Source organism: Aythya fuligula, chromosome 2 (genome assembly GCF_009819795.1).
Source record: "Aythya fuligula isolate bAytFul2 chromosome 2, bAytFul2.pri, whole genome shotgun sequence".
Classification (NCBI taxonomy): domain Eukaryota; kingdom Metazoa; phylum Chordata; class Aves; order Anseriformes; family Anatidae; genus Aythya; species Aythya fuligula.
Genome location: NC_045560.1, coordinates 86,146,385 through 86,158,974, shown reverse-complemented (window position 1 = coordinate 86,158,974; position 12,590 = coordinate 86,146,385). Strand labels below are relative to the sequence as shown.

Here is a 12,590-nt window from a genome sequence, read left to right as displayed (position 1 = left end):
CTGAAATATTAAGCACATTTTTTTTCTTGTTACCTAGCAGGCAGACAAGAAATGGTTAAATGTATCTATATTCTATATGTAAGAATATATTTACTTAAGTCAAAGAAAGTTCAACAATCATTTAAATAGCAGTTACCCATCTATTATTATAAGACCTGAAATAGCTCAACTGACAATCACTTTGATTTTAAAATTCATGGCAAAAATACTGAAAAGTCACAGCCATATTCAAATTGAAAATTGAATATAGGCATCTAAGTTAAAGAAGTGTGCATTTGTCAGTAATCAAGTCTGTAAGCCACAACAGTCCTTTTGATTTAAGCACTTCACATTTTCTGCTGCTGAAAAGAGCAAACATTTCCTGCTTCACAAATGAATTAGTTTATAGAAAGGAACTTATCAATAGAAGTGATAAAAAATTCTACATTCCCATGAGTTCTGAAGAAATATATATTATTTTTTTTTCATCATAATTATTTAAAGTGAAAACATTTCTGTTTGATGACGGACAGATGAATACCATTATTTTAATATCAGGGAAGTGAGAGGAATGAAATTACACTTAAAAGTAATGCTCCAATTGATTTTTCCATAGTGTCAGTATTATTTCTCAAAAGGAAAAAATGCTTTCATTTTCGTATAAAACATTACAACTCTGTCAAGCTGGTCTGGTCAAGATTGAGCTGCATGGAGGAAGGAGTATTCCAATGCAAAGGTCACAAGCTGAAGACAGTTTATCCTTAAATGTGTTGTGTTTTTTTTGTTTTGTTTTGTTTTTGTTTGTTTTTTGTTTTTTGTTTTTTTTAATAGTTTAAAAGCAGAAAACCACACACTATTAAAAAGGTTTGTGAGGGAATGTGTCTTTGTTACTGGAATTACTTGTTCTAGTTAGAAACCAATATGTCAAACATTGAAAAGAAAGCATTCCCCACATAGAATTTGTTTCTTAGACATATAGAAAAAGAAATATACCTTGCACGTGTAATACAGAAAGACACAGTAAGCAGTTGGGTGATTTTGTTAGTAGTACAGCATAGTGCATTCTTTAGAAACAGTATATCAGGTGAAATAAAAATCTGTGTTCACAAGAATTTTGTTTGTACTACAAATTTTAAGAACATCTAGGATTTTGAAAACCCAAATCAGAAGTTACTTGCTTCTAGAGTCCATTTTAATCAAGCTACTGACCTCCCTGTTAAGTTCTGCTTGAATGAAAAGCACAATATGATGGCCTGTCTAACAGTGGAGGCAATATTCAATATGCAACTAAGGCATACTGAAGGCAACACATAATTTATAAACTTTTGATTCTTCATCCTTTATTGCACTGATGGTGGTTACTTCCATTTTACAGGTTAAACCAAGCATTGAGTTAGTGAAGACCTCAATAGCAGCATAATGAAAAATAAAGTTCTGAGTCCAGAAACTTAGAAAGTATTCTAAGTATTCACTAACTTGGAAAGTATTCTCATCTATTAATAACTATAATCACCAACATAGCATGGTGAACTGTTAACAGCATTAAACAACACAGGCAGCAATGAACAACTAGCCTGAGGCTTTTCTATAACGGATATTTTTTCTTATTTTAACAGAATGATGATTAAATGTCTTCTGTTGTACTGTTCATCAGGGCTATAATGTATGTAACAGTGATAAGGAGGCTTTGTAACAATACACAGGAACTGTCAGGACTCCATCCCATTTCTTCCAATTAACACTGAGCAGCATTAGCCATTTGGTGAAAAAAAAGGCATGGTAATTATGTTCAAGAATTACAAGTGTCTGTCCAAAGTGGAGGTGGTGTAAAGGATTTGTGGAAAACACCATTAAAAAAAGAAATTGCACTGAGTAGTTCAACCTTACCGTGACCAGGAAATAACTGAGGAATAATCTGGTAAATCTTGCAGAAATACTAAATAATGACCTAAGATCATCTCCAAACTGAGCTTTTGTCTAGAACATAGAGTTGCTGCTAGTCCATCTGCAGAGAAAATACAAATTTCAACACCAAAAGACGTCAAGAAAACTTTGTGTACAATTATGAACAACTTGATAACTCCCACTGAAACAACCTGAAAGATTCCTACCAAACTTAGGACTTGAATTTGTGAAGAGAAAGAAATACAGTAAAGTACATTTTAAAGGAAATAAACATGCAATTTTTAGTAAATAGTTTGATCTTAGTTCTACTGAACGATTTAAAGGAATGAAATACAGAATCAGTAAATATCAGCTCTATGTAAGGCACATCTCTATCAGCCAATTCCTTACGAAAGGAAAGGTATAGGCAGAAAAGGTAGAAGGTATATTTAGAATTATACATGAACTGCAGAAATACTGGGAGGGAAAAGATCAGCTTTATAATAAAGAGTGCACTTAGTGCTGCAGTCAGCACTGAAAGAACATTACTATTTCTTTTTCATTGGAATTTCAGTAAAAAGAAAGCAGTCTTACAAAATTCACTTATTACTGCCTAGTTAACCAACAAATCTGAAACTATAACAGATTACAAAACCTATACAATCAATTCACATTTGAACAGTTCACTAACGCGGTTCTTTGATTAAAAAAACTGCTTATTTTTGCATTACATTCTTCACCAGCCCACTTACAGATGAAGTATTCAGTACATTTCTGATTAGCTCTGCAGACAAAATGTTTGGAAAAACAAATCTTTAGCAAGACCAAGATCTTTCATAGATCTCAATAATTTAAAACAAAAACAAACAAAACAGCAATAATTGGGACACAGGAAAAATACTTAAAGAAAATAAATGGATGATATTGGGGAAGTAATTTTCTAGAGCTGTTTGGATCAGCCATATTGTGCCATGCTTCATAGCTCATTTGTACTATAAAATGTTCAAAAGAGCAATGCAAGTGTTTAATCAGAAATAATTCTGAAATGGGAAAAGCTCTCCCATTCCTCAAGAGAGATCTGAGATCTCTCAATTTTCCACTGAAAATCAGTTTTCCACCAAATAAGGAAAAAATAATGTATTTCAAAAAAGTTATCAGCAGATGGGCCAGAACATCTGGAATATCACAGGATGGGATGAAGGAAATCAAGTTTGAAGTCCTTGCATTAATTTGAGACCAGCCTAGGAATACCTCTAGTGAGGGACCAGCTTATGCGGTGTCCCATTTATATTCTGCAATTAAGAAGCTTTCCTAACAGAATATGGGAAACATAAATGGCTCACAAATATAAAAATCTTCAGTTTTTCCCCTGATGAGGAATAACGTACTCTAAAATAGACATAGAACTTTCAGAATAAATCCTATGCTGTGGAGTAACTATTTCCTCACCTGACTGACCTTCTGTGGAGCCCACTTTCTTGTTCATGTATTGAGCTACCTTGCATGTCCACTGGACAAAAGTTGTTAAATCCTTCCAGAATGGATTTTCCTCAAAGGCAAATAAGATTTCTTCAAGTGTATTATTAATTCTGAAATGATATGGAGAACAAAACTGCCATGGTTAAAACAGTGATGACGGAGGACATCCATTCAGTAAAAATATAACTCCAGCTTAGCAGAATTACACTCATGCTTTACATAGCTAAGCAAGAATAATGAAATTCTATCCTGTTTTAAAGCACTTCATTGATATACTGATTTGTTTGTAATATAGCTTCGTTTAACACCATTAAAGTAATTCTATGGATTTCAAGCTGAATAATTGCAAGTAATAATCAAATTAAAACTTAATAAAAAGATGAATGTTTTTCCACTGAATCAGAAGAACAATGACTGCTTGATGTGTTCAGAAAGCAATCTCAGGCTGCAGTACCCCTCCTAGTACACTTTGTCACTCCCCTTTGATGTTTCTTGTATCTCACACAAGCCTTTTAGATCCAGGTTTCCAAGAGTCCCGAGCAACACAGGGCCAGAGAAGTATGCAAAAGGAAGAAGACAGTGGAGAAGTAGTAGAAAATACTTAGATGTAAAAAGATAAAGGGAGAAGAAGCTTTTAGAATCCTAGATACCTGCCTATCCTCAGCCTACTTTGAAACCCTTCTCCAAAAGAATACTAGTACAAATCTTCCTCTACTTTCCTGTTTCTGCTAGAGAAAATGGTTTATTTTGGGTGGTAATCAAATTCAGAAAGCAGGACTTGAAACTTTTTATCTATTCACTTACTCATCATGATACCTACTCCAGGCTGGCAACAGCAAGAACAGAGTCAGGACCTTTATGTATTCAAACACATACAAAATACATACAGTGAGAAGAACAGCTGCTCCTGACAAGAGCTGAAATGGACATCCTCTTCAGATGGTGCTTCTGTGCTTGGCAACTGATTAATTACACAGTAATAATGGTGACTTTCAGCTAACCGCTCTTCTATTTCTTGCCATCCCAAATAATCATCCGTTATTGAATCTGGCAGGCTCTGTTGTCCATGAGTTACTTTCTGCAGCAGCAGAACCTTTCACAGTAAGGAGAACAATTGTTTAAAACCAGTAAAAGGTAAGCACTCCTGAGATTTTGGCCCTGGTTCTTAGATTTTCCCCCAAGCACATTCTAATCAGTTTAAATAATTAGTTACCAATCACTTATTAATAGCAAACCTTAAGCAGTAAGCTACAGCCCCTGTTAACATATTTCATTTTGTGATAGCAATATAGTAAGCCACTGCAAGCTTTAAACGAATTCAGAAATACTTACAGCTTCCTTTAGCGACTGGACCTGGTTACTTAGCATGAAATCCACCTCTGAGTCATTGCCAGGACACACATGTATGACTAAAACATCAACGATATCAGAGCCCCATGGAAGCTGCAGGGCCTTCTCGAACATTGTAAGCACATCATTGCATACATAGGAAGTGTTGCTCATCAACATCTAAAAAGTAGTGAATACACTGTCTCTTTAAAAATGAATTTGAGGATAAAGTAACAGATTTAATTCACACTCTGCATTAATTCTCATGAACGTCAGAAGATTTAAAAAAAAAAAAAAAAAAAGTAAACTGGACCAAAATGCTGCTAAATAAAATATTAAATACTCTTAGCCAGTATTTTCCACTTTCAAATTAAGTCTGTGCAGCTTTACGCAAACTAGTATGCAAATATTAAATAACAACATACCTGTTTTAGCTCCACAAATAGCTTTCTGATGTCTAGATGAATTAATCCACCTCTTTGGGCAAAGGGAATCAATTTTTCCAAGATACGTAATGCTTCTGTAAGACAGTTCCCCACCACCACATACAGAAAATATTTAACCTACAGAGTAATTCAGGGGCTGGAAGCATCCTTCTGGGAAAGGAAACTATGCACAATGTGGTTTGAAAGACAGCAGTTAGAGACAAAGGTTCCATGTTACACTGGTACTCTTACATCAGCAAAATATGACCATCCTCTTTCACAGCTATACCAGAGTAGCTCTAGCGACTTCAGCAAGATTTAATGATTTTTATGAGAGGAAAATAAGGTCTTATGCAGGTTTCTAGCTATAAATGCTGTAAATAACATTGGACACTCCCCATCTGTAATAGCCAATTTAGCCAGAAATTCTTTCAAAATACAGAGAAGTTGCCTAATTCCTTAAGAACCCAAGCAATATTGTAACTTCACCCTTCTCAAAAAAAAGACTACACCAGAAATGTTACTAGCTAACATTAGGGGCTACTAAATCTAGTAATCCAACAGAGGCAAGGCTGGTCAGGGTGCATGTCTCTTAGGGGGAATAAACATGTACATGTGCACAAGGTAGATCCCTCCAGCCCTCAGGCACTCAGTCTGTCCAGCAGCTGCCACTGGACCCTAGTTGCCCTCTCCCCAGTTGCTGGCACCTGGACATACGAGGCTGCAAACCTGCTCTAGCTATCGGTGCAAATGTCCTTGCTCACGCACGCACAGGATCCCTGCAATAACTGCCTTTGGACAGTGCTACAGACAAGTAATCACCACGTAGCTTTACCTTCAGTGAAGTTTAAATATTGCGTTATTACATTCCTTATAGCTCTGTCTACCAGAAGCAATCTCTTTGTAACATGCGACTGAGGCACAGCCTGTAGCACAGCCTGCATTCTCTTCAGATAAAGGATTCTGTAAATGAAAGAAACAAAGCACAGAAATGTTGTGTACTACAAACAAAAAGGTAAAGCTGCTTAAAAATTATGGCTTTTTTTTTTTTTTTGTGCAGTCACTCTATCACCTACTCTGCATTTTCTTACAGAGCAGCGGTATAGTAGTGTCCTTTTATAAAAAGAATTTAAATTCCAAAACACTACTAAACTAGTAAACAGTTTGACCGCAGTCTCTCTCTTAACAGAAGATAATGGATTAATGGATTTTACAAAAGCCTTGGAACAAGAAAAGAGCAAAAACTAAAGAACCCTTTTGACTTTGAGCAGTCACTGATCAGTCTCCCACATGAGAAGTTCAACTTGTTTTCATGGACAAGTCTACTTTTTTCATACTAATTTCCCTAAAGGCTGAAAATGCTAATGCTATGAAAGATTTACTCCTTTCCTTCCTTTTGCAGCAAAACATAGAGAAGTTTCCCACAGAAAAAGTTGATTTTCTATCAAGACATTTATTGTACTTAAAAAAAAAAAAAAAATGCTTCTAAACACTCAAAGCTGGGAAACGGAGGCACTGGCTGCTATTCCAACAGAGGCTGTGAGGTTAACCGCACAGGAGTTGTATATCTGTTTATAAATCACACATTTTTTTTATTTTTCTGTTCAAACAGGTTTGTTTGGAAATGATAAAGTGGACACATTCATTTTTCAAGTTAATTAAAACAATAACAAATACAGAGCCAAAGGTTGCCTGATCATTTCCCACTTGTGGGTGTGCTAATTCGAGCTCCTCACATCCTTCAGAGTTATCCTCAGGTGCTGATTTGTAAAGCATGGATCATTCTTCCATGAACAAGCAGAGCTATTACGAGCTATGTCATACCGAGCCCCACATTATAATCACAAAACAGCCTGAATTGGAAGGAATCCACAAGGATCATCAAGTCCAGCTCCCAGAAGTGATGCAAGTCATCTCATATTCATTTAGAAAGACAGAAGGGTGCATTCCTGTACACCATAGGCCTTCATACAGCTCTGTCAACTTTAACAGATATTTATTAGCTCTCTATATATACTACTTTTAAGTCCTGTGTAGCAACCATTCCAGACTTTTATTACAAGTATTGTTTTAAAAATAAGTAGAGTTCCTAACTATTTTATTTTGCAAAAATCACCCAGAACAAACACCTTGATTTCATTTTAAAATATATTCCATTAATCAGAATACCTGCAATTAAAGCACAGTCAGTCTTTACAAGCTTACATTTGCACTCATCCTGAAATGAGGACTGAAAACATATTCAGGGTTGCAAAGAAAATAGATTACTACTAATTAGTGATCAACCTTTTTTTTTTAAAAAAAAAGAACCCTTTTTTATGGGATGATTTGGGCTGTGTTAGCGAAACAAATTATTCTGCATAAACACAGAACTTATAGCCATATCTTATTAACTACTTGCACTAAGTTATAACAAGTCACACAGGGAACACACATAGCATTACATTATAATTCTGTTCTTCATAATAGGTTTCTTTTCAAGATCTCCTGCAAAAACTAACATACGTGAGCCCTACAGCAGAAATCAAATACATTTCAGAGGCACTGGACTTGCTGTGCATTAGTAGATTGATATTATATCATATTTTCATGGGAAGCATTAATGAGTCACAGCAACTATTTGTGGGAATTAGTAAAACAAGGCAAAGAATTCAGGTCATATTCCAAAATGCTTAATTATACACAACTGCAAGTTTCTGTCCTGATGATGTACTCAGGTTCTCTACTAAACCTTTAAAAAGGTATACTCAGAATCATGAATTAAATTTCTTCTTCAGAATCTGTATGAGTTATAAGAGCTATTTGACTGCATAAGAAATTTTGAATTAAAGAATAAAAAAAAAAAATCACTTAACAGCCAAAAATCAGATCAAGTTTAAAAGCAATGTGAAAATAAATATTGAAATTAATGTGAACATTTTAACACAGAGAAGGGCGACGAAGCTGGTGAGGGGCCTGGAGAACAAGTCCTACGAGGAGCGGCTGAGGGAGCTGCGCTTGTTCAGCCTGGAGAAAAGGAGGCTCAGGGGCGACCTTATTGCTCTCTACAGATACCTTAAAGGAGGCCGTAGGGAGGTGGGGGTTGGCCTGTTCTCCCACGTGCCTGGTGACAGGACGAGGGGGAATGGGCTAAAGTTGCGCCAGGGGAGTTTTAGGTTAGATGTTAGGAAGAACTTCTTTACCGAAAGGGTTGTTAGACACTAGAACAGGCTGCCCAGGGAAGTGGTGGAGTCACCATCCCTGGAAGTCTTTAAAAGACGTTTAGACGTAGAGCTTAGGGATATGGTTTAGTGGGGATTGTTAGCGTTAGGTAGAGGTTGGACTCGATGATCTTGAGGTCTCTTCCAACCTAGAAATTCTGTGATTCTGTGACATGTTGTGGAAAGATACGTATAAACTTACAGATCATGAGATGGGCTATATTCTTCTGAAAAATAGGCTTCTGATTTCTCATTCCATTGCTTGATCAGGGTATTTATCCGTGAGACAATTCTTCTGGCTTCCCTGTCATTTAGAAGCTGAGACAATACATCAACTAAGAGTCTTTCAAGTTCTGAAAGTAGTTTCTGAGAGTGGTTGCTGCTGAACCATTGCTCTAATACCTAGCAGATTGAAGGAAGAACAGAATGAACCGTGTTAGAGAATCAAAACTTGCTTATTTAGACAATACATAGACTTTGCTTTTTGTTGTTTTCCATTGTTGTCATTTTTGCTGTTTTTTTCTGTTTGTTTTTTTTTTCCTGATTTGTCTTTGTTTTTTGTTTCTTGTCTGTTGGTTTTTGTTTGTTTGAATGTTTTTTTTTAATAAAAAAGGCAGCTTCAACATTTTGGGGGGTCACATTACACAAAGAGACGGAGAAGGAGCCTGCATGCTCCCATTGTGTAGCCTAGAATATGACATGTCAAAACCCTCAGACTGCCCTTATTTTCTCCCCATTATGCCTTCTAAGTATATAGTGGTTATAGCAGATTTTCACTATAAAAGTCATCCAGCTTACCAAGGGTATTCCCAGTGACTAGCAGCTTCAATTACATCCCTCCAAACAGTTTTAAAACCATGCCTGACATTATTACTGGATTTACCTGTGGCCAAAATAGTCATTACTTTTGGCAAACACATGAAATGGTGACTTCAAGACATCACAGATCAGTAAAACTAATCAAGAAACTGACAACTACATTTTTAAGAAAATAAATGAGTTTTACATGCTTACTCCAGATCATACTGCAAAAATCTTCAGAGCAGACAATATACAGTTTAACATTTTTTTTAATGTTAAACACACACACACACACACACACACTAGTGTTAAGTCTGCTAGGTAAGTGTTCTCCTTAAGAAGATGTGGCTTTTTTATCCTATTCTCCACGCAACTACATGTCATCATAGAAACTGCATGACAAGCTGTTTTGCCAGAGCAGAATTTTAAAATGTTACCCTGGAGATTCTCTTATCCCTCTCAACACACTTCAGCCACTATTGCCTAAGCTGGTGGAGGAGAATTAATAAATGAACAATATACCATAGTCCCCTTTCAGTTTTGTCTCAAATTCAGGCCCAAGTGAGACAGTAAAAGGATTCTCTTTCTGTCAGACCTCTGCAGTGCAGTCTATTTCACCATGTTCCCTATTACATTTCAAATCTGTGTTTGAGTTAATGAGAAAAATATGATTAAGTAGACAAATGGTGATAGATTATACTTCCACTCTAACAATTCTTATAAGAAAGATTACTTTCTCTTATTAGTCAGATGAAAAAAATCATGGCAATAATATTTCATACCTATCTCAGATCTTTTAACTGAGTCACTGTTGACAGCCTGCATGCAAAAATTAGGAATTTAATCAAATAACTCATTAAAATGTACCTGTGCATAGAGTTTGAGCTTGCTGACAGAATGGACAAGATACAGTTTGGTCTCATGCCATGTGGAAATACATCTTTCTTCATTATTCTCTTTGTCAGCTTCATCCCCTGGCACACTGGACAGAGCAGAACACACAAACTGGTCGAGTGTCTCTCCTGTGGGAATCTGGCAGGGACACAAGAAGTTGATGAGTATGTCAGAGAGTTGCTGAGTGTTATCTCTGATATCAATTTACTGATTAAAAAGAAAATCACATAGCCTCCTTCAGTGACAACAAAGTCCAGTTAATCCAGCCTAGTGTTCTTGGGTACTGCACATGCAGAGCGTTGTGCAAAATAACAGTGTGGCTCCATTAGGGTTCATACTTCTACACCAGGTGGAGTAATGAGATTTGTCTACACAAGGAATTTTTGTCCTGTAGCTACATCAGTGATGTTATTTTACATTTATTTCCAGGTTGACACTGAAATAGTTTGCAATTATACAATCCAACTACACTAGTATTTTGCACTGGAATAATTATGTAGAAGCCACTTCACAAGTATAAATACAACTGATGTATAAAGCATTCAGTACAGTGATACATCTCAACCAATGATTACATATACAGTGGACCAATTTTAAATCGAAGGTGGCACTTTTCAGCAGTGCGGACAAGAGGACAATTTTTTTCCTCATAGACTGACTTCTAAATTCCATGTTGAAAGATTTATTTTTCCAGGTCATATAAATTTTATCAAAGCTTGTAAAAATCACTTAGTACATCTTAAATCTCCCTAATAGTGTCTTTCTGAGGTATTTCCCATCCAAACCCCTTGCAACTGTGATTAGGAAATGTATTGAAAGTTTTGCAGATGTTTTTGACACCACACCAGCTTGGGCATCAGATAGAGAATTGAAGTGCTCAGAACAGACATTGACCATGTTTCCATACTTCATACTCTTTGAAGGTCTTCAGTGTCCTACTATAAGCACACAATATGGAACTATTAAGCTTAACCTATAAATAGCTAACAAATATTCTGGCAAATATTCTGTTCAGTTGGTCACACTGGCCATCAATTATATTTCATTAAAAGGCCATTCAAAAGGGGTTTGATGGTTTTTGTTTGCTAATATAATTTACCTATGTGTGTAAATCATCCATGCTTATAATAATCTCTTCTCAAGAAGAGCTCTGGACCATATCTAGCAAAAGAAAGGACTTCTGAAAATTACCAGCATGTCAAAGACTTCAGTAGAAATTCAAGAGATGTTTCAAGTGTTCTGCAGCTCAAACTAGAATATCAGAGGAGGTCATTTTGGTCTAGTAAAAACATTAAAAAAAAACTTCACTGAGAAGAAATATTTTCTTCAAAGTTAGACATACTGCTCATATATTTGAATAGCCCCACTGAGACTACTCATCAATCAAGTATATTCATATCAAGACTGTACAACTAAGAAGAAAAAACTGTTGATGTATCTTTATTTAGGCACAGAAGAGAGAGGCTTTCTTTGTCCATCAAACCACATGAAAAATGCTACTTGTCAAAAGAATCCAGGCAAATTCAAATCTAGGCTTTATTTTAAAAATTTAATGGAGCAAAACACAGAATTTACTTCCCCTGTACTTTCAGTAAAAACGGTATTTATTCTTTACATCTATAATTTCATTTTTGTAACCTATAAAAAATATTTTTTCAAAACAGGCTAAGAGAAGTGATTATTTCCCATAAGGTCAAAGTAAAAAAGGCATCCATTTTAATTCTCACTACAGCTTCTACAAGAGAACACAATTCAGAGGGGCCATGCAAAATCTAACATGAATATTATTGAATAAAATATTTTGTTTGAATTATTTGATTCTTGATATGAAAAAGGACTTCCTTAGTTATAGATGGCTTCAAGTGATTAGTTATGCTATTAGCGAGTCATGTATAACGGTGCAAATACCTGCTGAACAAAGCTTACAAAGTTTGTATTCAATTTCAAGACACAGCTGGAAACATTCATCCAAGTTTTTTTACCTTCTGAAAGATGAAATGCTGCTTCTGTCTACCTTTATAAAATATGATTATAGCTCCTATAAAGGCATGAAAAATCCCTTCAGGGATTCCCTTCAGGAAACAAAAACAGAGGAAAAAGTGACAGTGAAATTTTCAAGTAGTATACCTTTGTTAATTGTGCTGTATAACTTAGAAGTTTCTTAACATGGAGATCATCAAAACCAAACCTAGATTCAAGTTCTGCTCTGACAGCACGTGGATTCCACAAAACAGCCCCTAGAGAAATATTATACTGAAAACCTGAAAGAAAAATATAAAATTATATTTGTTTACAGCATTCCTACTTTTTTTTGCATTGTTTCCTGATGATTCAGATTTGATGAGACCCAAATACAACATTTCCAGCTTTTTGAAGAAAATAATGCACCTGAACACCTATTTCATTAGGATAAAATCCCTGGTTTCATTAGGAACATGGCAAGGTCAGCTAATCTGATGGTATTTCACCAGTGTTGATAGGATCATCATGAGACGCCCTGCACAGTGACTGCAAGCAGATGCAGCATTGTGCCAGTCTGAACTGCGCATCCAGTTATGCATGCATTTGTGCAAACGTGTGTATATATGGGCTGAAAATG

The 12,590-nt window shown here is 35.8% G+C and overlaps 1 protein-coding gene across 1 annotated transcript in view; it reads right to left on the bottom strand.

The window, feature by feature from the left end:
• The window catches only part of ABCA13 (ATP binding cassette subfamily A member 13), a 196,835-nt gene that overhangs the window by 162,745 nt on the left and 21,500 nt on the right, over positions 1–12,590 (bottom strand). Inside the window, 7 exon segments of the mRNA XM_032181104.1 lie at positions 4,230–4,435; positions 4,675–4,851; positions 5,097–5,191; positions 5,932–6,059; positions 8,499–8,698; positions 9,965–10,129; positions 12,119–12,252. Of these exon segments, the coding sequence (XP_032036995.1) occupies positions 4,230–4,435; positions 4,675–4,851; positions 5,097–5,191; positions 5,932–6,059; positions 8,499–8,698; positions 9,965–10,129; positions 12,119–12,252 (1,105 nt within the window).